General features: G+C 45.3%; 1 protein-coding gene across 10 annotated transcripts in view; it reads right to left on the bottom strand.

The window, feature by feature from the left end:
* The window catches only part of BCL11A (BCL11 transcription factor A), a gene marked incomplete at both ends in the record, with an annotated part of 96,952 nt that overhangs the window by 6,591 nt on the left and 67,490 nt on the right, over positions 1-22,871 (bottom strand). The window contains 3 exons of one of the 10 annotated variants that reach the window (XM_084235784.1): positions 1,578-2,640; positions 3,178-3,320; positions 8,525-8,626. In XM_084235784.1, coding sequence (XP_084091910.1) covers positions 1,578-2,640; positions 3,178-3,320; positions 8,525-8,626 — 1,308 coding nt within the window. Of the gene's footprint in view, positions 1-1,299; positions 3,321-8,524; positions 8,627-22,871 lie in introns of those variants that run through there. The other 9 variants (XM_084235783.1, XM_084235778.1, XM_084235785.1 and 6 more) reach the window with 9 other exon arrangements.

Genomic DNA, 22,871 nt, shown 5'->3' with positions numbered 1-22,871 from the left:
GTACCACGTTGTGCTAATAAATCACATATTTTTTTCCTCTGTTACCCTCTGTCAAACCTTATTGTCAGCCTCTTCTTTTTAATATGGTATACAAGATCTTAAAGTTTATTGTTTGATTGTCCATTTGACAACCAAGTGGATCTGGATCTATTTCTTTTGGTGCCAGATTTTTTTTTTTTAAAGACATTACTTAAAACAAGCATCTTCATAAAATGAATTCCTTACTAATGTATTTAATCGTGTTCCAGGGCTTTTGCACGTTTCACATTCAATTTAATCATCATTTAAAAAAAATAAAACTTTGGGCAAAACAGCCCTTTTCTTTTAAGCTCTCACCAGGAGCAAAATAGCTTTTATACTGGTATAATCAGTTTTGCTTACAAGATTAAACTAAAGGGAAAATGATGATTAACTAGGACATAATGGGTCATATTTTTAGGTAGCCATTGTTGTGAGAAATACAATATAGAATTATATGCTAGGTCCTAAGGTTTATCACCTCACCCAATGCTGAATTAAGCTACGAGTTTATAACAAGTACAAAGAACCATCAACGTGGTTTTAATAGATCCAAGGCACTCATTTTAAAACCAAATGATAGAATAAACTGGTTTTGTTTTTCTATTAATATGTCAATTCAAGGCCCTTTTTTCCTCTCCAATTTTGATACTTTTAACCCTTTAGAGATAGACAGTTAGCTCACAGAGATTTTTTTTTTTTTCAGAGCTCTCTGTTCCGTCTATAGAGGGTTAATCCAAAGACTGTTTTTCCTCCTCACATTATAAAATAAAACTATACATGATATGTATTACAGAATGTATGCAGCATGGTCTTTTTCTCTCTCTCTCTCTTTTTCTCTCAGAACGGAACTGGAAACAGCAACATGTTTGCTCAGCAACGAATCAGGGACAATTTAAAATAGCCATAACATACCATACATGCTGTCTAAGTTTAAAAAAAAACATACACAACATGTAAATTATTGCACAAGAGAAAGGCTCAAAGTTTGCGTAAAATGCAATAGTATTGCCCCATACACATCATGCATTCAAACGGTGAGAACACAAAGGAAAAAAAGAAAAAGAAAAAAGAAAAAGAAAAAAAAAAACAGGTGCTGGTGACAAGCACTCTCATCGTCTTAGCTTCCGTTACTTCTGTTTGTTTGTTTGTCTGTTTGTTTAAATCACATGGGACTAGAAAAAAATCCTACAGGGAGTGGGACTGGAGGGCGACGGGGAAGGGGGGGTGGTGAAAAAAGGGGGTGTCGGGTGGGAGTGAGGGAGGGGTATTAATATACCTCTATTCAGTTTTTATATCATTATTCAACACTCGATCACTGTGCCATTTTTTCATGTGTTTCTCCAGGGTACTGTACACGCTAAAAGGCATCTTACAAATTTCACATTTGTAAACGTCCTTCCCCACCTGGCCATGCGTTTTCATGTGCCTGGTGAGCTTGCTACTCTGGGCACAGGCATAGTTGCACAGCTCGCATTTATAAGGCCTTTCGCCCGTGTGGCTTCTCCTGTGGACAGTGAGATTGCTACAGTTCTTGAAGACTTTCCCACAGTACTCACAAGTGTCGCTGCGTCTGCCCTCTTTTGAGCTGGGCCTGCCCGGGCCCGGACCACTAATATGGGGCGTGCTCCCTCCACTTCCCGTGCCGCTGCGCCCCGAGATCCCTCCGTCCAGCTCCCCCGGCGGCGTGGAGAAGCGCAAGCTCCCGTTCTCGGAGGAGTGCTCAGACGAGGAGGCGAAAGGCGATTGTCTGGAGTCTCCGAAGCTAAGAAAGGGATCTTTGAGCTGCCTGGAGGCCGCGTAGCCGGCGAGCCACTGCGAGTACACGTTCTCCGTGTTGGGCATCGCGGCCGGGGGCAGGTCGAACTCCTTCTCGAGCTTGATGCGCTTGGAGAAGGGGCTCAGCGAGCTGGGGCTGCCCAGCAGCAGCTTTTTGGACAGGCCCCCCGAAGCCGACTCGCCCGGGGAGCAGCCGCGGCCGTTAACAGTGCCATCGTCTATGCGGTCCGACTCGCCGGCCACCGAGTCTTCGTCGCAAGTGTCCCTGTGGCCCTCGGCCTCGGCCAGGTGGCCGCGCTTATGCTTCTCGCCCAGGACCTGGTGGAAGGCCTCGCTGAAGTGCTGCATGGAGCTGAGCACCATGCCCTGCATGACATCGGGCAGGGCGCGGCCCTCGTCGCCCACGCCCACCACCGCGCCCCGCGAGCTGTTCTCGTGGTGGCGCGCCGCCTCCAGGCTCAGCCCGAAGCCGTAGTCCACCCTCTCGCTCTCGGTCAGCTCCTCCTCCTCCTCTTCCTCCTCTTCTTCCTCTTCCTCCTCGTCCTCCTCTTCCTCCTCGTCCCCGTTCTCCGGGATCAGGCTGGGGTCGTTCTCGCTCTTGAACTTGGCCACCACGGACTTGAGCGCGCTGCTGGCGCTGCCCACCAGGTCGCTGGTGCCAGGTTCCGGGGAGCTGGCGGTGGAGAGGCCGTCGTCGGACTTGACGGTCATCGGGGACGACTTGTGCATGTGCGTCTTCATGTGGCGCTTCAGTTTGCTGGCCTGCGTGCACGCGTGGTCGCACAGGTTGCACTTGTAGGGCTTCTCGCCCGTGTGGCTGCGCCGGTGCACCACCAGGTTGCTCTGAAATTTGAACGTCTTGCCGCAGAATTCACAGGACTTGGACTTGACCGGGGGCTGGGAGGGAGGAGGGGCGGATTGTAGAGGAGGGAGGGGGGGCGTCGCCAGGAAGGGCGGCTTGCTACCTGGCTGGAATGGTTGCAGTAACCTTTGCATAGGGCTGGGCCGGCCTGGGGACAGCGGTGGGCTAGACGTGTTCCCTGCCAGCTCTCTAAGTCTCCTAGAGAAATCCATGGCGGGAGGCTCCATAGCCATTGGATTCAACCGCAGCACCCTGTCAAAGGCACTCGGGTGATGGGTGGCCAGGGCCATCTCTTCTGCCCCCAGGCGCTCTATGCGGTGGGGGTCCAAGTGATGTCTCGGTGGTGGACTAAACAGGGGGGGAGTGGGTGGAAAGCGCCCTTCTGCCAGGCCGGAAGCCTCTCTCGATACTGATCCTGGTATTCTTAGCAGGTTAAAGGGGTTATTGTCTGCAATATGAATCCCATGGAGAGGTGGCTGGGAAGGACATTCTGCACCTAGTCCTGAAGGGATACCAACCCGCGGGGTCAGGGGACTTCCGTGTTCGCTTTCTAAGTAGATTCTTAATCCATGAGTGTTCTGTGCGTGTTGCAAGAGAAACCATGCACTGGTGAATGGCTGTTTGCAAGTTGTACATGTGTAGCTGCTGGGCTCATCTTTACCTGCAAAATAATACAACACCAACATCAATGTTTAATCACGGGGAGGGCATCTGCAATTGCTTACTTATGTTCCACCTCCAGCCTTCCCTGCCCCCAGCCCTCAACCCCGGGTCCAAAACTCTCCGTGGATATATCCCTGGTGCCTCGATGGTTGCTGGCACCCTCTAATGGCTGGTGCCCAATAATTATTTGTCAAGTCAGTCTTCCTGCCATTTAATTCAGTCCTGAGAATTTCCAAAGCAGAAACATCTAGACCAAGTCACGCTTAAGGATGAGATCCCCTATAGTCTAGGGAACCTCGATAATCATCTTCTGAACATTGGTTTGGGGAGCAAACCATTTCATCTCTGTGCCTCCATTTCCTCATCTGTTAAGTGAGGGATTTGGGCAAGGTGACCTCAGAGAAACTGTTCTGCTTCTGAAAGCCCATGGTTCTAGCCACTCCACCTCAGGCCCCCTGGGTCACAGATGAACTTCCTAAATAGGCTATCACTTATTTCAGAGATATCACAAAAGAGAAGGTCAACTCATTACAATTCTCTGTGGCCTCAGAGATGCTTTTAATCTGAGCCCAAAATGCACTGATTGTGGGTGTTGTTAAATATGAGAAGTTACACAAAATAACTCTGCAGATGCAAGACTAGCAACATTCTCTCATCTCAATTCAGAGAGCCCCAATTCTAGATCTATCACACCCCACCGGGTCTCCCATTTTTATCTCAAGGAATGTTGCAGAAAGTCTCAAAAGAGAAATTTAATTTGGATTTAACTGGTAGTTTCAAATCTTCAGGAGCTGTTCCCCCAGTCAAACAAATGCGAGTCTAGAGAAGTCAGGAGGAGTGGCTGGCGCAGGCTTCAGCAGACACAGCATCCTAGCTTAAGAACAGTTAAAGCCGCCAGCACCATGATGGGCAGCAGGCTGAGAAATGCTACACTAGCCTCCTCCTCATTATTTTGAGAGGCTAACAACGTGAACCAAATTATACAACATCCTGCGCCCTCGGCTGAGCCTCAGCTCCAGTTGAGAAAGAAACAGAAAGATACAGTTCAGCTAGTCAACTCTTTGGCCAGTAGCCAAGCAGTCTGGAGAAGGGCCCTGCTTAAGTCACATTATTTCTCTCTCGCTGAAAAGAACCCGAGAGTGGTAAATGCCACTTTGGCAAAGAGGGGCCAGCTTGACTTCACAATTATTCATTTTTGGAGATAGCTAAATTAAAAAACATATATACACCAAGGGAGTAACTCACAGTTTTCCAGTCAACTGCAGCAATAAAGAGGGCGCAAATGTTGGTGGCCAAAGGACAGGATGAGAACAATTGATAACTTCCCAGGGATTGCAAAAAAGATGGTGTGTGAAATACAAATGAGAACTAACAAACTTTCGCCCCTCTTTTAAAAGAGGGGTCAGGGGAGTTCCTTCAGGACCCTGCTAGTATTTGTCAGTAACTTTAAAAAGGGAAAAAATTCACCATGGAGCTAAAGAGTGGGAATGAGGAATTAATCAATTATGATTCCTCCATTTAGCAAGGCAGAAAGAAAAGCTGGCAGGGTCTTCTCAGGAGCCCTAAACACTCTATTCCAAAACAAGCCAGCCTCACTGAAGCACTTGTCTGAATAATGGACTCCCCGCCCTGACCTTGTAATTTACTTTACAATGCATTTATAATCTCACTCAATATATCCCACTCCTGGGTAAATCTCTTTAACAAGATTAGATGATAAGATACCAAAATTAGGTTTCAAACATTTGCCTAATGCGGAGGGGGAAAAAAAAAAAAGCAGAAAGATTTTGAAAGAAAACGCTGACATTAGTATCACATTATCTGCCTATTTTTGTTTGCCTCCTCTCTTCAAAGGGAAATAAAAAGCATCATTGAGAGTATTTTCATAAATTTTTTGTTGTTGTTGAACAATGACTTGGGTCCTAAATAGGCTGGAAAAAAAACGATCTAGTTCCCACTCCCGTGACCCTCTGTGGCTTTCTCCTCTCCCTCTCTAGGACTCTGTGTTATTATCATACATTTAGCTTGACAATCTGAATTGGGTAAGTAAAAAGGAGATTTGTCAGCTGAAACAAGTCCTTAACACTTTCATCACTCCAAATGTCTTAAAACCATATTTTACCTTATAATATTCTATTGAAACCCGGGCTTGGACCCATAATTAGCAATGTGGGGTTCACAGGCACCACGAAGGTGGCCATTGATAAATGTTGGAATCTATAACCCTCCATCAAGGATCTCATCTGTGTTCTTTCAAAAAGACTTAAATGAGCAAAACCCAGTTTATTTTGCTGTCCTGAGCTTCTTAAAATTTATTTCAACACTAGTTATGTGATCATACTATAATATGTTATCGCTGTGCTGTCACCCTCCCCTCTGTCATACATCAGGTCAGAGAAAATGGCATTTTATCTTATAATGAGCATACAACATACAGTTTTCACTATCGCATTTTAGTATTCCCATCAACTAGATATTCTAGATCATGAGGGCAGCTAGTGTAATCATAATGTCAATGAGAAGGGCTGTTACGATTGAGACTAAAGATTACATGGAAAGAGCTGCTTTGAAACTGGTAATTATTACCAGTCCACTAATAGCAAATGATGCATTACAGTTTCACCATATAATCTGTATTTCACTCAGCTCATGCCAGTGCACCATATTATATTACAGTGCTCACAGATTCTAAATTCCTAAACTGCAGTCATCAATAAATGTGTTACTTGCCATAATTTGTGAAATTACTTTGTTCATAACATCTTTGATGGTTTAGAAAGACCAGAATTGATTTCCTGCGTGGCAAAATTAGGGCTACATTGATTTATTGACGTGTAAAATATAATAATATTCTTCATTTACTCTGATGAAAATCAACTTCTCAATTTGAGAGCCTCATTGGGCATTCACAGGGATTGTTTTGATTTAGAGCAATAAACTGAGGCCTGGCCCCAAGCATGGGAACCTGAGGCATTGAAACAGTTAAAATCCCCTACCAGCTCCCCTGCAAGCTTCCCTGCCAGCTTTTATTTTATTTCCTTTTACTGTATGGGAAGGAATGACCACGTTTCTAGCTGACCGCTGGTTAGAAAGTCATGTCATCCAAGCCTTAGGATCTAGAAGAACAAGGAGGTCTGGTCCTGGACCCCGTCTCTATTTACTAGCTTGTGGCTCTTGGACAGTCGTTTAATTTTTCTGAGACTTAGGTATCCTATCTGTGAAATGAGCAGAAAAACAGTACCTTAAAGAACTGTGAAGCTCACGTGACAGGTGTAGATAAAAGCCCTCTGTAAACTATCAGGTCCAATGGGAACATGAGTTTTCATTACCACCAGGCTTGCGTAGTTATCTAGTGTGATGACTAACCACATTACACACCCAGAATGGCTTCCAGAGGAAAGTCCAGAATCAGAATCCAGGCCTTAGCCCAGGCTGAGGGGAGGCTGTGGTTGGAGGGAGGCCGGAGGGGGTGATTTTAAGTTAGGTGACAGAGATCCACCAGGTGGAGGCCACAGGTAGGTGCTGAGTGCCCTGAAAGCTAAGGTTAGGGACCCAGAGTGCAGCGGGGTCTATCTGGAACCCCACAACTCATTTCCACATACCTCGTTCTGGTCACTCCTAAATTGGTCCTGCCAGCGTGGGCACTAGGACACTCTACGCCCTCCCCTGGGCAGCGGAGTGGAGGAGGAGACAAGTGTTCCAGATCTGACACCTGGTTCCCCACTCCTCAAATCAGACTCCTTGCCCTCAGGAAGGTCAAGCAGAAGGGAGAACTAAACTGCTTGCCTGTCCAGCAGCCCTTGGCCTGTCCATTCCACCCTCCTCTCAGATGCCCAGCTCCCTTCCTTTACCTTCCCTCCAAGGGTGGCTCTGTTCCCACAGTCAAGTGGGGCCCCAGGCACCCCCAGCAAAACCGGGAACACTCTCCCCACCCAGTCAGCATGCTGGGACTTGAACCCGAGAGTCCAGCCCCTACACTCTGCAATCTGTGACCTAACCCAGGCTTGGGCCCAGTTAGATGTTGGGAGAAGGGTGGGGGCAAAGAAGGTGCTTTTAACCCTTGCACCACCCAGCCCTCAGGACCAGAGGGCTTGTGAAATGCACACAATACCTCTTTGTTATCTAGGATTACCCAGGAGTTCACTAAAATAAACAACTGGCTTTGAATTTGGTCTCCCGCCACTTGGCCTGCCCTGTAGACACATTCACAGATGTGGGTCTAGGTTACCTCCCATAGAAAAACCAGTCCCCACTTATTGCCCAAACTCCTGCGCCTTGCTCTTGCTATTCTCTTTCCATAACACTTCCCCCCCCACACCTGTTTGTTTTTTTTTTTTACTTTCCGCCAAGAGGTTATTTACTTACAAAATAAAAATACTTCCCTTAAATAAAAATTAGATGTCACACTTCTTTTTCTTGAGTCTGCTTTTCTGTGTTTGGGGTGGACTCAACACCCCTCTCCCTCTAATCTGACTTTTTAGTCATGCATGATTCATACCATTTATTCTTACATAGAGAAGCAAACATCTTTCAAAAACATTTTTATAAGCATATAAGTCTAAATTTCATAAAACAATGATCTTCATTATAAAAGTTGGCTTGAATAAACAAATGGACGTGGTGGTGGTATCTTTAAATTTTAGTAAAACTAGGTAAAAAACAAATAGGAAATTAATATAGACACACACATCTATAATGTACAATGGACATATAAAAAACACCATGTTTAAATACACATGTAAATGCATATATAACATGCATGAGAATAACTCTGGAGTAACTCTAAACTTCTGGTCTGGCCTCTATTAAAGATAGATGCTACGGAAAAAATTCAAAATCCTCAATGAGGCCATGGGAGCGAATGTCCAGTAATAAAATGGGTCCTGAGCACACAGACATATGCAGTCTCCAGCTGTGGAGCCAGACAAGTCCCTGCGGAGGAGACCCACAGGGATGCGCTGCTGTCAGCTCCGTGCCTTCAGTGAGGAAAGAAAAAGAAGTGGGGGGCAGGGGGAGGAAAAAGTCACTGGGGGCTGAGTGGAGAAGGGGAAGGGTGCCAAGTAAGTAATGGCATAATACGTTTGCAGATACCAATCTATTTTGGAAGTAACTCCCTTCAGTACTTAAAAAGTAAGGGTAATTTCCAGAAACTCTCATCTCTATACACACGGACATTTGTAGAAGAAATAATGTTGAACTTACAAATACCCTGCGGGGCATATTCTGCACTCATCCCAGGCGTGGGGATTAGAGCTCCGTGTGCAGAACGAGGGGAGGAGAGGCCCCTCCAGTGCAGAAGTTTATCTGTGAAAGAAACCCAAAATCAAGCACTAGAGCTATAAACAACGCACATCTTAAACCACAGGATATCACATTTCAATTCCATTAAAATAGATTAACCTCATTACAACAGCCTTGCAGATAGCTAACAGGCCCAGGGCCTGTATCAAAAGAACAGGAGTGAGTTTTCCCCCAGCTTAGTTTTGTTTTTAATTTTGGTCTTTTGGACAAAAAGAAAGGGGGATGTTTTAGGTGGGGGTGGGGGGGATTATTTGTTTGTTTATTTGTTATTGTTGATAGTTGTCTTATAATAAGAGATTTATAAATAGCAAAGAGAAAATTAGTGACAATGGGTAGGGTTATCTGCAAGGCTGGTTTACATGCTTACATTTACTTTATATTACAGACAGCGCAAGCCAAAACAATATACTAATAGGAAATGAGTAGATTTAGGAATCATTTCTTCTAGAACAGAGTTCCGCTGTGCCTTCCCAGTCCCACTGCCCTTCACTGTACCCCCCCAACCCCCCCCCACCCCCGCCCCAAGCTATATTTATGACAGCACCTTCAATGACTGGGAAACCTTAGGCAGTTCAGGACTTGGTTGGGCCACACCCTAGAATTCTATCAGCTTGGCTTCTTAAAGCAGTGGAGAATAAAGAGTAGACTTCTGGGGTTAAAATAACTTTGGGCAAGTCCTCACCCTTGAGGGCAAGGAATCCTACCACTGAATGACAGCAAACTAGCAAGCCCAGAATAGCAGCACCCAGAAAAAGTGGCCCACTTCTCCATTCTACTGCATTTGGTTGCACTCTGGTGAGGAAAAATGACTTCTCACACTAATAAACATAAATCTAGCAGTAAATCAAGCATTTCTAGCACTGAGATTTTTGTGAGAAAGGAAATATTTGGTTTGTGCAACCTGGGGATTATATGGTTGATGTGGTAAGTTCCTAGCTTTTCCAAGTCTACCTTGAGCTAACCAAGCATGCAGAGGTCAAGTTTGAGACAGAGTGGAGGATAGGTGGAGCAGGAGCTGCTGGGTATGTTCTAGAGGCTTGGGGTTTGTGATGATTGGGGGAGGCAGGAGAGAAGAAAAACAGACTTTGATGGTGAGTAAACAGAGTATGTTTTCCATTAGCTTAATACTAAAAGCACTTAAAAGTGTTGCTGTTGTACTCTAGGATAGCAGGTCTCGGGTGTAAAATACATCCTGTTCTCCTTATATAGATCACACTGCCAAGAACAGCCAGGGCAGTCGGCAGGCACAAGGTATCCTTTCAGGAGGAGCCTGGTGTGTGACAATGGCACGTTGCTCGTGGAAGCTCTCACATAAAATCTGTTGTTTAGAGGCCTGCAAAGGGAGGCTGCCCCCGTGGCTCCACCCAGCCCAAGACCATCTATGATGGCATTTCCTCTTCCCTGACCCAAAACAAAATAAAAACCACAAAATGAACCAACACAGGCAGGAAGATCAGATTTAAAAAACAAGTCTTTATTTGACTGTTTATGTTAAAAGAATTGAGAGTAGAGGGTAAAATTAACTACAGATTCAGTCGATGTGTGTCAACTACAAATCCAAGGATCCATTTTTGCACTTGTTCTTGCCTCAGTGTGTTGCCAAGACTGAAATCCTTTTCTTAGGAGACCCACAAACTCAGATGCCTCTGTGACCCCAGGATAAGGCAGCAAGGGGGACTTAGATCCTTGTATGAGGACACTGAGATTTTAAATTCCCTGCTGTCCAGTCTGGGGAGAGATAAAGGGTCACAATGGGCTCCAGCAAACGTGGCAAAACTGGCAACCTAGTCCAGCCTGACCCACTTGCACCATCTCTGGTTGGCAAGCTGTCCACAAATCCACCGGTCCTGAGCAAGGTAAGCTTGGGGTGAGGGAGGGGAGAAGGGCAAAAACCAGGCCCAGTTCTCCAAAGTACTGCCTATGAGGTAGCCAAAGGAGTATCTGGCATCATGGTTTGGTTTGGTTTTTGTTGAGGTGAAAAAACCTTGGAGATCATCAAGTCTGTGCCTTCCATGAACAGGCGGGGATGGAGGCCTTGAGAAATTCAGTGAAGGACCCTGGTGACATGGATGGCTAACCACAAATGAAGATCAGAATTGGTCTCCTGAATCCCCAACCAGTGTTCTTTCCTGGGATGTCCATTGATCTCCTTCCCTCTGTCCTTGACTTCCCCAGCAGCACCAAGCGGCAGAGTTCTCTTTTTCCTCATCCATTGAGAGAAAAGATCTCTCCTAACACCCTCTTGGGGGAGACTCTAGCCCAGAGGTGTGGCTTGGGCTCTCAAAAGGTTCAAATGAACTGACTTGGTTTCAAAATTGGTGAACAACACCTGATCTGCCTCCTGGCTCACCCCATCTTTTCACCCCCTACCTCTGGCATTCCTATCAGTCAAATAAGCTATTCTGGAGAAAAATTGAAAGCTCGTTGTCTTTGTGAGAAGGACTCCTGCTTGCACTTGTTGTCATTTGGGAAGAGGGTCAGAGCAAAGCCGACCGGGACTCTCGGCTGATCTGCTGCTGCTGCTCCCACTGCACTCGTCCATGCCACTCCCCTTGTAAGTAGAATTGACATTCCCACAGGAACCAGAAATGCTAAATTGTTAATAGCCTCCCTAGGGTTTAACTTCTTGCTATGATGCTTTCAATTATTTCATCAGGGTTTAGGCAGAGTAAAGTCTCACAATTAATGCTTCTAAGCATCACACTCCACCAGCAGTTCTGTCTTCACAGGCTGGGGTTGGGGAAGGGGGCTGCTCCTGGCTGAGGGACTTCTTTTCCCACCCTTGCTTTCATTCGCCCCAGGGAGAGGTGGGCTTGGGTTGCTGGCTGGGAAGTGGGTGGCCTAACTATGCCCTCTTTATTCCTTTGCTGGTATATTTAACACGGTGGTTCTCAAAGTACAGACCAGGGCCTGGCCTCAGCATCACCTAGGAACTTGCTCAAAATGCAAGTTCTCAGGCCCCCCCCCACACCTACTGTATCTGAGACAGGGGCAACCTGTGTGTAACAAACCCCCCAGGTCAATGTAGATGCTCCAGCTTAGCAAGTGTTGTCTTAGGGAAGGAAAGGTAGAGGCCACTGGCCATGAGACAGGCTGTGTCTCTTCTGTCCAGGAGGCTCCCTCCTCAAAGACTAGAACAGTCAAAAGCAGAGCCTCACACTAGGAAAACCCCAAAGGATTGTTCCAAGTGCAATGTGAGGTCCCCTTTCCTCACTGGCCAGGGCAGCCAGGCTCTCTATCAAGCAGGGAACCTTCTCAGCATAAGACAACATCCAACATCTCAAGTCTACCCCAGGCAGCTGGAGACCTCACTGCTTCCACAAAAACTGCGGCACATGGCACAGATGAAGCAAGACCCAGATGCCTGTTTCCCTTTCTAGACTCTCAAATGTGACCTGTTGCCCTATTCTATATCAATCTTTCCTCAAAGGCCTTGTGTGCCTCTAGTGATTGGTGTTTTTCACCTGTTCTCTGTATCATAAAGGTCTCTTTAACCCTGACACTTCCGCTTGGGCATTCACAAATGCTTTATATGCATTATTAGGTTGCAAAGCTTCCTTATGGTTGAATAAAAAACATGAATCTTATTTTTCATGTCTAATTACAAACCTGCAACAAATTGGGGATGGTATTGATTAAATGTTTTCCATCAGTCACTGTACAATTCTATATACACTGAGTATCTTTTTTTTTTTTCTTCCTTTACCCTCCCACCCTGGATACCAACTTTTGACACAGAATTCTAGAAGTTCAGTGGGACATTCCTGGATTTTAAGGTCCGTAAATCAAGTTTCAGGTTTCTCAAGAACATCTCAAGGATTCCCTTACCATTGACATGCTATTTGTTTCTGAAACTAATTACTGGGTGTGTAAAACAGTCACATCACTGACCACTAACAGGTAATGCTGCCAGTCTACAAATGCGCTGAAACAGCTAAGCGTTATTTCCAGCACACTTTGGGATGCTCTGAATGCCCGGCTTGGGTCAGGAATTAAAATCCAGACCTCACTAGAGGAGTATATGGATGTATAGATGTTTGCTGTTCACTAAAATGTAGAGGTGTGAATAATTTTTTCTCTTAAACATGCTTTTAGTTGATTTCCCTATTTTACTAAGGACATAAAAGCAGTTCAGTTGACCCCAAGCAGAAGAGTTATTTCATAAAGCTGTGACCTCTCTTTCACCTTGGGCCTTCAAGAAGAGGTTGGATGCTGAGCCCCCACGATGGGGAGAGATCTCTGTGTTGGTGAGAGGCCAAAATAAAGGGCCTTTCTCTCTCCAAGATTCTCAAGTGCCCTGTTTCTGCACAGCCAGTGGCCAACTTCTAGGCTACACTTAAAAATGTATCCTGAAAATTTGTAAAGTTCTCTGAATGAACCAATTCCAGTCTGTCAATATTACCGGACCCAAATTACAAAAATAATAACTGTGCAGGTAGTCTGGATATGAGGTTTCTTTATATGGAAGAAAACCAAATCACTGGATTTGGTCCTTCTGTCATTTGACCCTCTCTTTTGACTCAAAGTTCTGGAAGTTCAGTGGTATATTCCTGGATTTTAAGGTCATTAAATCAAGTTTCTGGTTCCTCAAGAACATTTCAAGGATTCCCTTACCATTGACATGCTATTTGATAGATATCAGCTCTTCTCTCAGATTCTGTGATTCATCAGAGAACTATAGAGCAAACACTACCTACACCAGTGTCTTGAGTTTTATCAATCAAATGTGCCCGCTTTATCATTACTCACAGACTTTGTAATTAACCTTCTGATGTTGTCAAAATCACAATCCCTTTTGTTCTAGAAATAAGCATTTATTTACATGAGCATTTTTCCCCATCACTGCTGTTAGCTACAGTTTTACCAAACCATGATGCTCATTAAAAAGTGTATTCTGGAAAAAAAAAAAAAGTGTATTCTGTACCAAGGAAAGCAAGTGAGAATTCTCAAGACATGGCACTACAGAACTTCTTAGCTGAAACTTACCAGGGCTTCTTATATTCCCTGGTGCTTCACTGGTGACTTTAATTTCATCTATCACTCATTTTAAAAAACTGGTTTTTTTTCTTTTTTAACTAATCTTATCCTCTCAGAGCCTTGATTATCTAAACCCTACATTACTAAGTTCACCTTATTACAGTTCTTACCCTAAGCATTCTCTCTCTGAGGGAAAGATGACATCTTTTGTGCCCCTTTATCTATAAAAATGCATAAAATGAAAGTCACCAATCTGTCAGGCCTAAACAACATTTTCTGCAATCTGTGTCTTTAACATAAGCAAAGCATATAATTCAAAAAAAAAAAAAAAAAGCTTGCGTTTCTGAAGAATAACTAAGCCAAAGACATTGTGTTCCATCTTTGTGTTGAAATGCAGATTTCCCACTAAAAGGCAAATCCTTCATTTCAAAAGGTTGAATAGGATGGTACTTAAAAAAAGAATTCCAGCTGGTTAAATTTAGGGTGTTGAAAAAAGTTCACTCCAATAATATTCTTTGGCTCTGGGCCCAAAGTATTTTCACTTGATCGTGAATTAGATAAATTTTTATTACACTTTAAGCTTTTGCCTTCGAATGGTGAAACTTATGGAGGAGACCAGAAAGAAGGGCAGCTGCATAAAAAGACAAATTGTCTTTGGGTCAGTGTTTTTTTCTTTGTTTAGCCATGTACCTCACTATGCAAAAAAATGTGAGTACTCAGGATAAGGTTCATTCATTCACTCTTTGTTATATTCACTCAGCAAGTATTTACAGATTGCCCGAAGCAGTGTGCTGGCCTCTGTGGGGGGCACAAAGAAGAGGCCCACACAGACTTCCCTACAGGAACCTTCATCTGGGAGGAAAAATAAAGACTGGGCAGAAATCGCTCTACTCCAGTGCATAAAGTGTGTCAAGAGAGGAGGACAGATAAACTGGGAATTCAAAGGAAAATAAATTACTTCTATCCGGAAGGGAGGAGAGTGGCTTTAGGGAAGAGGTAACTGAGGAACCGGACTTGGGGAGCCAAGAGAAAGGGTTTGCTAGACAACAGAAAAAGCAGGTAGGATGCTTGAAGAGCAGCAAAGCCCAAGGTGTGGACAGAGCAAATAGGTAGTTACCTCTAAATCAAAACAGTGTCAATTTATTTGGTTGTCAACAGAGGATAATGTTATCCACCTAAACCCTCTGAGGACTTCAGTGAAGTCTTCAGCTTTCACAAGTTGATATTTTCAAATATCATCTTTTCTTAAATAAGGGACACAACCATGTGAACTACTATGAAGTTCACCTATCCTGTTTTGTTTCTCCCCTCCACCTGGGGTTATTCCCCTCTGATGAATGGTGTGTAGTCTGCAAAAGCAGAATTCACTGTATTTCCTTCCTCTCAATTAGACAAACAAGTGTCGATAACCAAGTTCTTTGCAATACCACCTCCTTGGCTTAAGTAATCTATTTCAGATGTTTCATTGCCAGTTGAAAATGGGCTTGAACTTGCTGACACATATTCAGCAAATGACAAGAAATGTGGAGGCCTTTCTACACTGTCTTGTCTCTGTAATAACGAACTTGACCTTCCTTCCAAATTTCCCCTGGTCTTCAAAGCCTGGGGGGAGTACTCTAATTCCTTCTCCTTATTAGAGAATTTTATTTGTGTGCTGTGGTTTGTGAGTGTGTACACACACGCACACACACTTGCCTCTGCCTGAGGTATTTGTCAAGTTATTTGGGAAAATTTGGGCACTAACTTTAAAGATGCCCTTATCTTATGCATTCACTAAAGAGTTCCACTGAACCTCAGATTCTTCTCTTCCTTTAGAATGTCAGAAATTGGTTCCACTGGAGACCTTGCTAGAACAAAATCAGAAATCTAGGTACTTCAGTCCTAACTCCTACTTACCACCTGTGCATGACCTTGAGTCAATAAATCCTTCCCTTTTCTGGCCTAAGTTTTCTTGTCTTTAAAAAGAGAAGGCTGGATTAGATGGACAGCTTCTCTCTCCTGTTCCCCAGGCCAGCCTGAGTCTCCTTGAGACTGGATTTAAGGCAGGAGTCTCGGATGCAGGTAAGAGACCATGCATGGGCCATCCTACAAGCTGGCCAGGACAGGCCTGTGCCCCTTGTGACCTTGCCGTGATTAGGAGGAACCTACAGGCCAGTGAGGGCTGGGTCCAGCTGCCAGGCTAATTCTCAGCCTGAGAGGGTAAGCTTGGTGGTGGATTTCAACTTCCTGGACATAATCTTGCAAAAGCTCACCTGTCTAAGCTTCAAGGAGGAAACCTAGCTGATTCCTAAGCCAAAGAGACTGAAGGTCAGAGAGAACCAGGAAGAAACTTCCCACAAACTCAAGCTAAATGTCAAGGGAAAAGGTCTCTGCTGCCCGTGCCAGAAGGCCAGTGGCAAAGCTTGGCCTCATGCCACAATCTGGCACCCACTGCTCGCAAGGGCACACATAGGACTAAGAAAAGTGAGTCTTCTCCCAGCCACCGCAAACCAGGGTGGCAAGGTTCTGTATAGTCCCTGCCCTCAACCAACTTAAAGTGTTCCTGGAAAGCCATGTGTAAAATGAATTTCTGTAAACTGAATCACATTTGCTAACGGACATAATTTCAGAGATGTTTCATCACCCTTCCAGCTCATCGAAAATTGGCAGGGCTTCTAACATTTTACCTTTTAAGTGCTTCTTCCTCCACCCCCCCCCCCCCCAACCTCTCTGTCAAGTAGTTAATGATCTGTAAATAAACACTTTAAATTCAGTAGGGGAGCTCACTATTTAAAGGAACCCTGTGGTGAAACCTTTTGAAAAAAGTTAACAATCTTTCTGTAATGTGAAAAATCACCCTCTAATTTATCAGTTTCCACTGATGAGATTTAGTGTGTATTGGGCTTTCTTAAGGTGGGTTCCAGGGCAATACTTCTGTGACTAGACAAGGGGTGAGTGATGAGACTGCCCTGCATGCCCTTCTCTCACCCAAGGTTTCTGGAGTTCTACACACTCAACTGTGGATGCCAGTAATGCCTTCCTACCCCAGCCAAGAAAAGAAGAAAAGTATAGAAAGTCATAGATGAAGACACCTGGAAAGTCCTGAACCACACTTCTCCTGATTCTAGTATAAGATGCCTGAGGAGGATGGAATGAACATTTCCAGTGATGGGGAGGAAAGGTCTATAAAGACTTGAGGATCTGATGAGACTGACCATTTCCCTAACAAACATCTCATTCTGATAATACCAGCCAGGGTGGAGGATTGTCTATCAAAGTCAGCAAAACATGCAACTCCCAAATTACTCTGAAGAGGCCCCCACCCCAGCCTTTTATCTATGTCGACGCATAACAAATGCATTTATGATTCTCTTTCAACATTTTCATCAGTCTGGAGAAAATACCAGAAAACCAAGCTTAGGACATATTTTCAAGTGTTCTTGGGCACTGAAAAGGAAGCTGATGGGGCGGGAGCAACGGTGCTGGGGTGACAGGTGTGTGCTGGTAGACGTGACAGGTCCAGGTGATGCTGCTGGTCTTATCTTCTATGAATGGCCTGTGCAATGTGTGGACAGGGAAGGAACCGAAGAATGGCCCCAAGAAGTATGGTTTATCTTCTTCCCAAAGCATCTGCTTTGTATTCTGCTCCTACCCCACCTACCCCCATGATCCTGTGGGAGAAGGAAAGATATTGTCCTCACCTCCCCAGTGTAGAAAGGGAAGATCTCAAGAGTGTCCTGCCGCAAGCAGTGAAGGTTGGAGTCCTGCCCACCTTGGGGACCAATTTTTTTTTAAAGATTTATTTATTTATTTATTTATTTATTTATTTATACAAGCACTGGGTACAGTCAGAAGCGTGGGAGGGTGAGAGAATTCACCAGAGCCAGAGCGGGGAGCAGAGCAGGCAGAAGGACCGAAGTACACTGCTGAGGGGAGCAGCGGGCGGCAGGAGAGGTCTGCGCGCCATGTGGGACCCTCCTCCGGTGGCCAGGTAGCAGCCGGGGATCGAACTGGCGCTGCAGAGGCTGCAGGCAGTTTTTTTGCCCTTGGTCAACACTCACTTCAGGAGCCCTCGAGGGGTTGGACCAAGGCAGAGTATGTTGTCCGGCACTAGTTTCATGGCCACATACAGTCACTTACTTCCTGGGACAGTAATGTGGAGTGTGTGCATCAGGAGATGTGAAGAAGGCACATACGACAGGCCTATGGCTCTGTGACAACCTTGGCCAAGTGATTCTTAGAACCAGGACTGGCCATTCTCCAGAATTAAAACCTATTATATCCTACGGTTAACACAGAACTGCTTGGAAATTATGAGAGCTAATTTAAGGCTTCAAAGCTCTACAAACTGGGAAAAAAAATGGTCTAGCAGGTCAGGCTCTGACATTTCTTCAGGAAAAAAAGTAGGCTGCCCTCTTGCCTGAGGTGAGATTGAATCTGTGAGTCCAGGCCTTGTCCCATGGCAATCAGTTCTTCTCTCAGATACAGGCCTCGGCCCGCCCAAAAGTTCCTCCAACTTCTGCTACAGACTTCTCAGTCCCTCAGCAAATCCCTCCCCCAGGCTCATCCTTACCTCTCCCATGAGTACCACAGAACAAAGCAGAGGTAAACACAGCCTATTTACTTGAGGCCTATTTTCTTGACTTCATTCTTACTTTCCTGGCTTTTTACCCAATTTCTAATCCTTCACTTATACCACTGACCAACTTGGAAATAATTTCCTGAATAAAAATGAAATACCCACATGCCTAATCTATAGTCATCAAAAGGCCCCAATCCAGCCACAGGGTGGGGGGGCTGCTGGCTGTTCTTGGGCTTACTAATTCTGTTAATACAATGCGGTAACACCCAAAGTTATCAGACACCTCCAAGAGCCTCAGACCAAGAACCCACCATCTCATCACTCCTTTCTACCCACCAGATGGGTCTACTTGGGAACTCAGCCTGGGGAGACCTGTCCTCTCTAGGCAAAGAGGCTATACTCCCCTTTTACCTTTCCGTACGCATCAAGTGAGACTAAAGACACCCCACATTTCCAAGATCCCAGGATGGTTTCATTTTGAATATCTAAGACTGCCTGGGAAATAAGATTTAGCATTCAATTTCCATGCATCCTAACTCTGAGACTGACTTGGGCCACCAATGTCAAGATCTCCTATGTCTACCAGCAAGGAGAGACGCTCTACACTCCCTAACAAGCCCCTCAGGCTGAAATCCTTTGCTTCCAGAGCCTAGACTTCTGACTGCTGGGTAGCAAGCCCCCTCCGTCACGGGCCCACAGATCTCCACAGACATCGCGCTCAAACCCTGTCAGGTGGTGGGGAGTGTGGACAGCAGGGCTGACGGGGTTTCAAAGAGGCCGACCAGGCAAGAACCATCCTGTACTCCTGCCCCAGCTCTAACGCAATAAAATGTCTTTTATCAGTGTAATTCAAGGCAAAGAGTCAAGGGTCTGTCACCATTTTAAAGAGGCTTATTACATGGCCACAAAAATTTGCCTGAGGCTCAAACCTGGCATGTAAGGTATCAGCGTGGGACAGGTTCTTTTGATTTGATTTTATTTTCTTACAAAATCTGAAAATGAAACGCTTCTGTCCCTCCCTTCCACCAACCGTTTTTTGATTTATGGGGAGGAGGAAAGAAATCTGAAGCTGACAGGTTGGGACAACTCCACTCAGCTTTCTCACTCAAAAGCTGCTTTTGTTAAGCCATACTTTGCATTTATGGCCTGCGGCTCTTGGCTGATACTGGCGGCTCCTCCAGTGTGCAGCAGGCCCTGGACTTTCCCGGGAGGAGGCCCGTCTGAGCTGACTGCTCCCTCGCACCCAGGGCGGGGGCACTGAAGCTCGGGCTGCGGATGAGGCCCAGGCTTAGACAGTGGAAGGGATGGCAAACGATATGTCTTAATTCTGTCCCCCGCTCTATACTACATTTCTTTTGGGTCCAGGACTCCATGTGATCCCTATGTGTTAACCAGTGCTGGTTCCCCAACTGAAGTTCTCTGAGAACCAAGATTATATTGTCCACTTCTCATGGCCTGGCACCATTCTGGGCAAAGACAAGCCCAGATACTAAAAATACTTTTTAATACTTGAAATTGAACACTGGTCTAGACTTTTCTTCCTGTTGAAGAGCCAGTCCAAATGACCTTACTGAAAGGAGCCAGAAGTGACCAGGGGACCTTTCCTTTCCTGAAGTCACAGGGGTCTCTCAGGCAAATGGCTAAGAAAGGAGCCTCCATGTCAGCCTTGACCTGGGAGATGCTTATAGCCCCCAGAAAGTGACTGCTGGTCCACCAGTTCACTGTATAATTTTGGCAATCTATTATTATGTATTCATGCAATAGTTGTTATAAAGAATCAGGGTAGTAATTCACTTTCCATACAGTGCATTAATTGCACATTTAAGAGTTACAAAATAAGACATTAAATTTCCTTAAGTCTTCTGATGAATTGGTCCCAATTACTTAGTCTGGGTCCCTTTCCTCCCCCTCTCCCTCATTTTAGCAATCTCCCACACTCTCCTCTATTCTCATCCCCCACCTACACCTCCGTCTTTCTGCCCCCAGAGAAAAAACAGTGTGAAGTCCTTCCGTTCAAATAATCCCATTTAGATCCCATAATTTTGCTCTACTAAAAGGGCTTAAAAATAAGGCTAGGAAACCAGCCATGAAGGTGCATTCAAGGCTGACTAGATGATCTCATCTGCCTCCCTGCCTCTGATGTAAGGAGAGCACCTGCAGCAGCCCACACATCCATCATCTGAGGTACACCAGGTCCTGGCACAGCCCAGGAGAAGACCAGGGAAGAAAGAATCAAAGCCCTCATGTGTCCTATGAGACCAGAATTTCCCAGCTGAATGACTGGCATGGGCTTAGGAGATAACCCTGGCAGATTCCTTTTCCATCCAGTGCCCGTGTCCGGGCTCAGCCTCTATTTCTGCTTGGGACATGCTGGGGGGAAAGAACAGAGAAACACAGACACCCTGAAAACAAACACGTGGTAGGCATCCCAGGAAAGGTAAAAAACAATCAGAGCCCAGGGCTTCCTCTCCATCTCCCAAGAGGTAAACCAGGCCCTTTGCACCTCTATTTTGTGGTTTTGACACACTACACCTCACCCACCACAAACATATAACACGTTTCATGGGTCGAAGCAATATTTTCCCCAAGTAGGGCAGTGTGGTCTGCTGACCTGGGTCATGCAGGGCAGAACTGAGGTCACCCAGGTCACAAGCTGCAGGAGCTGGCAGGGAAACCCAGGCGAGATGAGGCTCCTATGCACTGCTAGTAAAGGAGGGGCCGTGACAAGGTGCCGGGGCTGTCCTCACAGGCCCCTAGCTAAGAGTGAGAGCAGGGGAGACTGTTCTTCTTCTCTATTTCAACGAGTTGTGATATTTTAAAAATCATTTTTGGATGCCCCACTCCCTACGTATCTCTCTCCCACACCTTCCAGTACACACAACCCAGTCCCTTAAAAGACACTTGGCTTTTTTTCACAGATGAGCTTGTCTAACAGAACCCTAATACATTTTATGTCATGGGGGGAGAGCTTTCTGACCACCGCGGTGTTCTGGAATTGCAAGAGCTTGGTAGAGTCTCTGGGAAGTAAATTGGGAGAAGCCCAAGAGACAGCCAGCCTGACAGAAAATTCTAGTACCAGTGATACCCACTTAGACACAGAACATGGTCAAAACCTCTAGTTGGGTCTCATCTTGACATTTGGAACATTTGGAAACATTCTATCTAGAAAGTTTAGCTTGGTTGGAGGTTTTTTTTGTTGTTGGTTCAAGTTGTGGTTTCTTTTCCTCCATAGAAGAAATAAATTTGGATCTGTCTTTATTTCCTGTTCGTGAAGCGGACAGAAGGAGGGTGTGCAGGGGAGGAGATGTGTGGGGAGCAGGCTGATAGATGGAGCAGGGCCGAGAATATCCGGAATTGGAGAAAAGTGAGAAAAGGAGCTTTTTCTTGGCTTCTAAACAGTTGGAATTTCTACTGCCACTGCTTAGATCCTGGGCACCAGGCAGAGGGAGTGGGGAAAGGGGCATGTGACAACTTTGCCACAAATCAGGATTTGGCATTTAAATCCACAGGAAGCAAGAAGAATGGGAGGACTTCTTATTTATAGATTTGCAGATGAATTGAAGAAGATAACCAAAATGTACTTCTCATGTATCTGAAGGAGCAATTCCACTTTCTGACTTGAAAGTTCCCCATAGAGAGTACCGCCCGACCCCGGCAGCGCGCTGCATCCTAAGGTTAAGATCAGCTTCCTGAACGGGCAGAGGGCCGCTGCTGTGGCCGTAGCTCAAGAATTCTACTTTGAAGGACAGGTTGGTACCATACTACGTTTAACTGGATTCAGTTCATCTGATTATACAGTGCCTTGCTTTCTGGAATATGTAATCATCTCTTTCTGATGACATTTTAAATATCCAACTAGACAAATAATTGCAGCAATAATTGATAGCAGAGTCAAGCTGGAAGATCACTGATTGGCAGAGTCCCCACTGAAACAAATCTTCTTTCTTTCAAACATTACAGGAATGATGCTTAAATCTAACTTTTGCTGATAAATGCTCAAAATCTGATTTACTGATAAAGGCACTGCAAGAGAACCTGCACATCAGCCTGTGATTACTTTGTGAGCTGTTTGAGAAGAATCAGGCGGCGTGATTTATATTACTTTATTTCCCATGAATAATTGCAAGGATAGAGTGGGGAGTTTGGAGAGAATCAACTCAGGCAAAAGAAGTGTTGATCCTGATGCTGTCCTTTCAGAACAATGCCAGCCAGCCATCGGGTTCACAGCCCTTTCCCCGCTGATATGTACTCTCTGGCACCAGCACGCTCTTAACAGGGAGAAGACCCAGAAAGGAAGACACAAAAGATGGACTCTGCCCAAGTCTCTACAAGCTGGTTTAAATCAGTCCCTCAAATGGAACTCACATTCTCCCCTCTATGCAAAGAACCCGGGGCCCAAGTGATCTCAGGCAAGTCCCCGACTCCCTTCACCCCAATCTATTTCTCCATCCAAAGCAGTGTTGAGTCCAAATCAATTGAGTCTACAACGTGTGTTTTGATCGTAATATTCAAGTAGTTACGGTTTGGGGCACTGCTTTCAACAATTCAGACCCTGTGGAATGCTATGATGGTCAGAAATAACTCACAGAGGATGCCTGTCTCCGGGAAACATCAAATGAATGAGCCGATGTATTAGCAGACACAGATTACAGTAAGGAAAATCTAAAACAGAAGATGTATCTGAATGGTCCAGCTAGCTACAAAGGCAAG

Source organism: Talpa europaea, assembly GCF_964194135.1.
Source record: "Talpa europaea genome assembly, chromosome: 6".
NCBI classification, from domain to species: domain Eukaryota; kingdom Metazoa; phylum Chordata; class Mammalia; order Eulipotyphla; family Talpidae; genus Talpa; species Talpa europaea.
The sequence above is the reverse complement of the archived record's forward strand: the minus strand, read 5'-3'. Positions and strand labels throughout refer to the sequence as shown.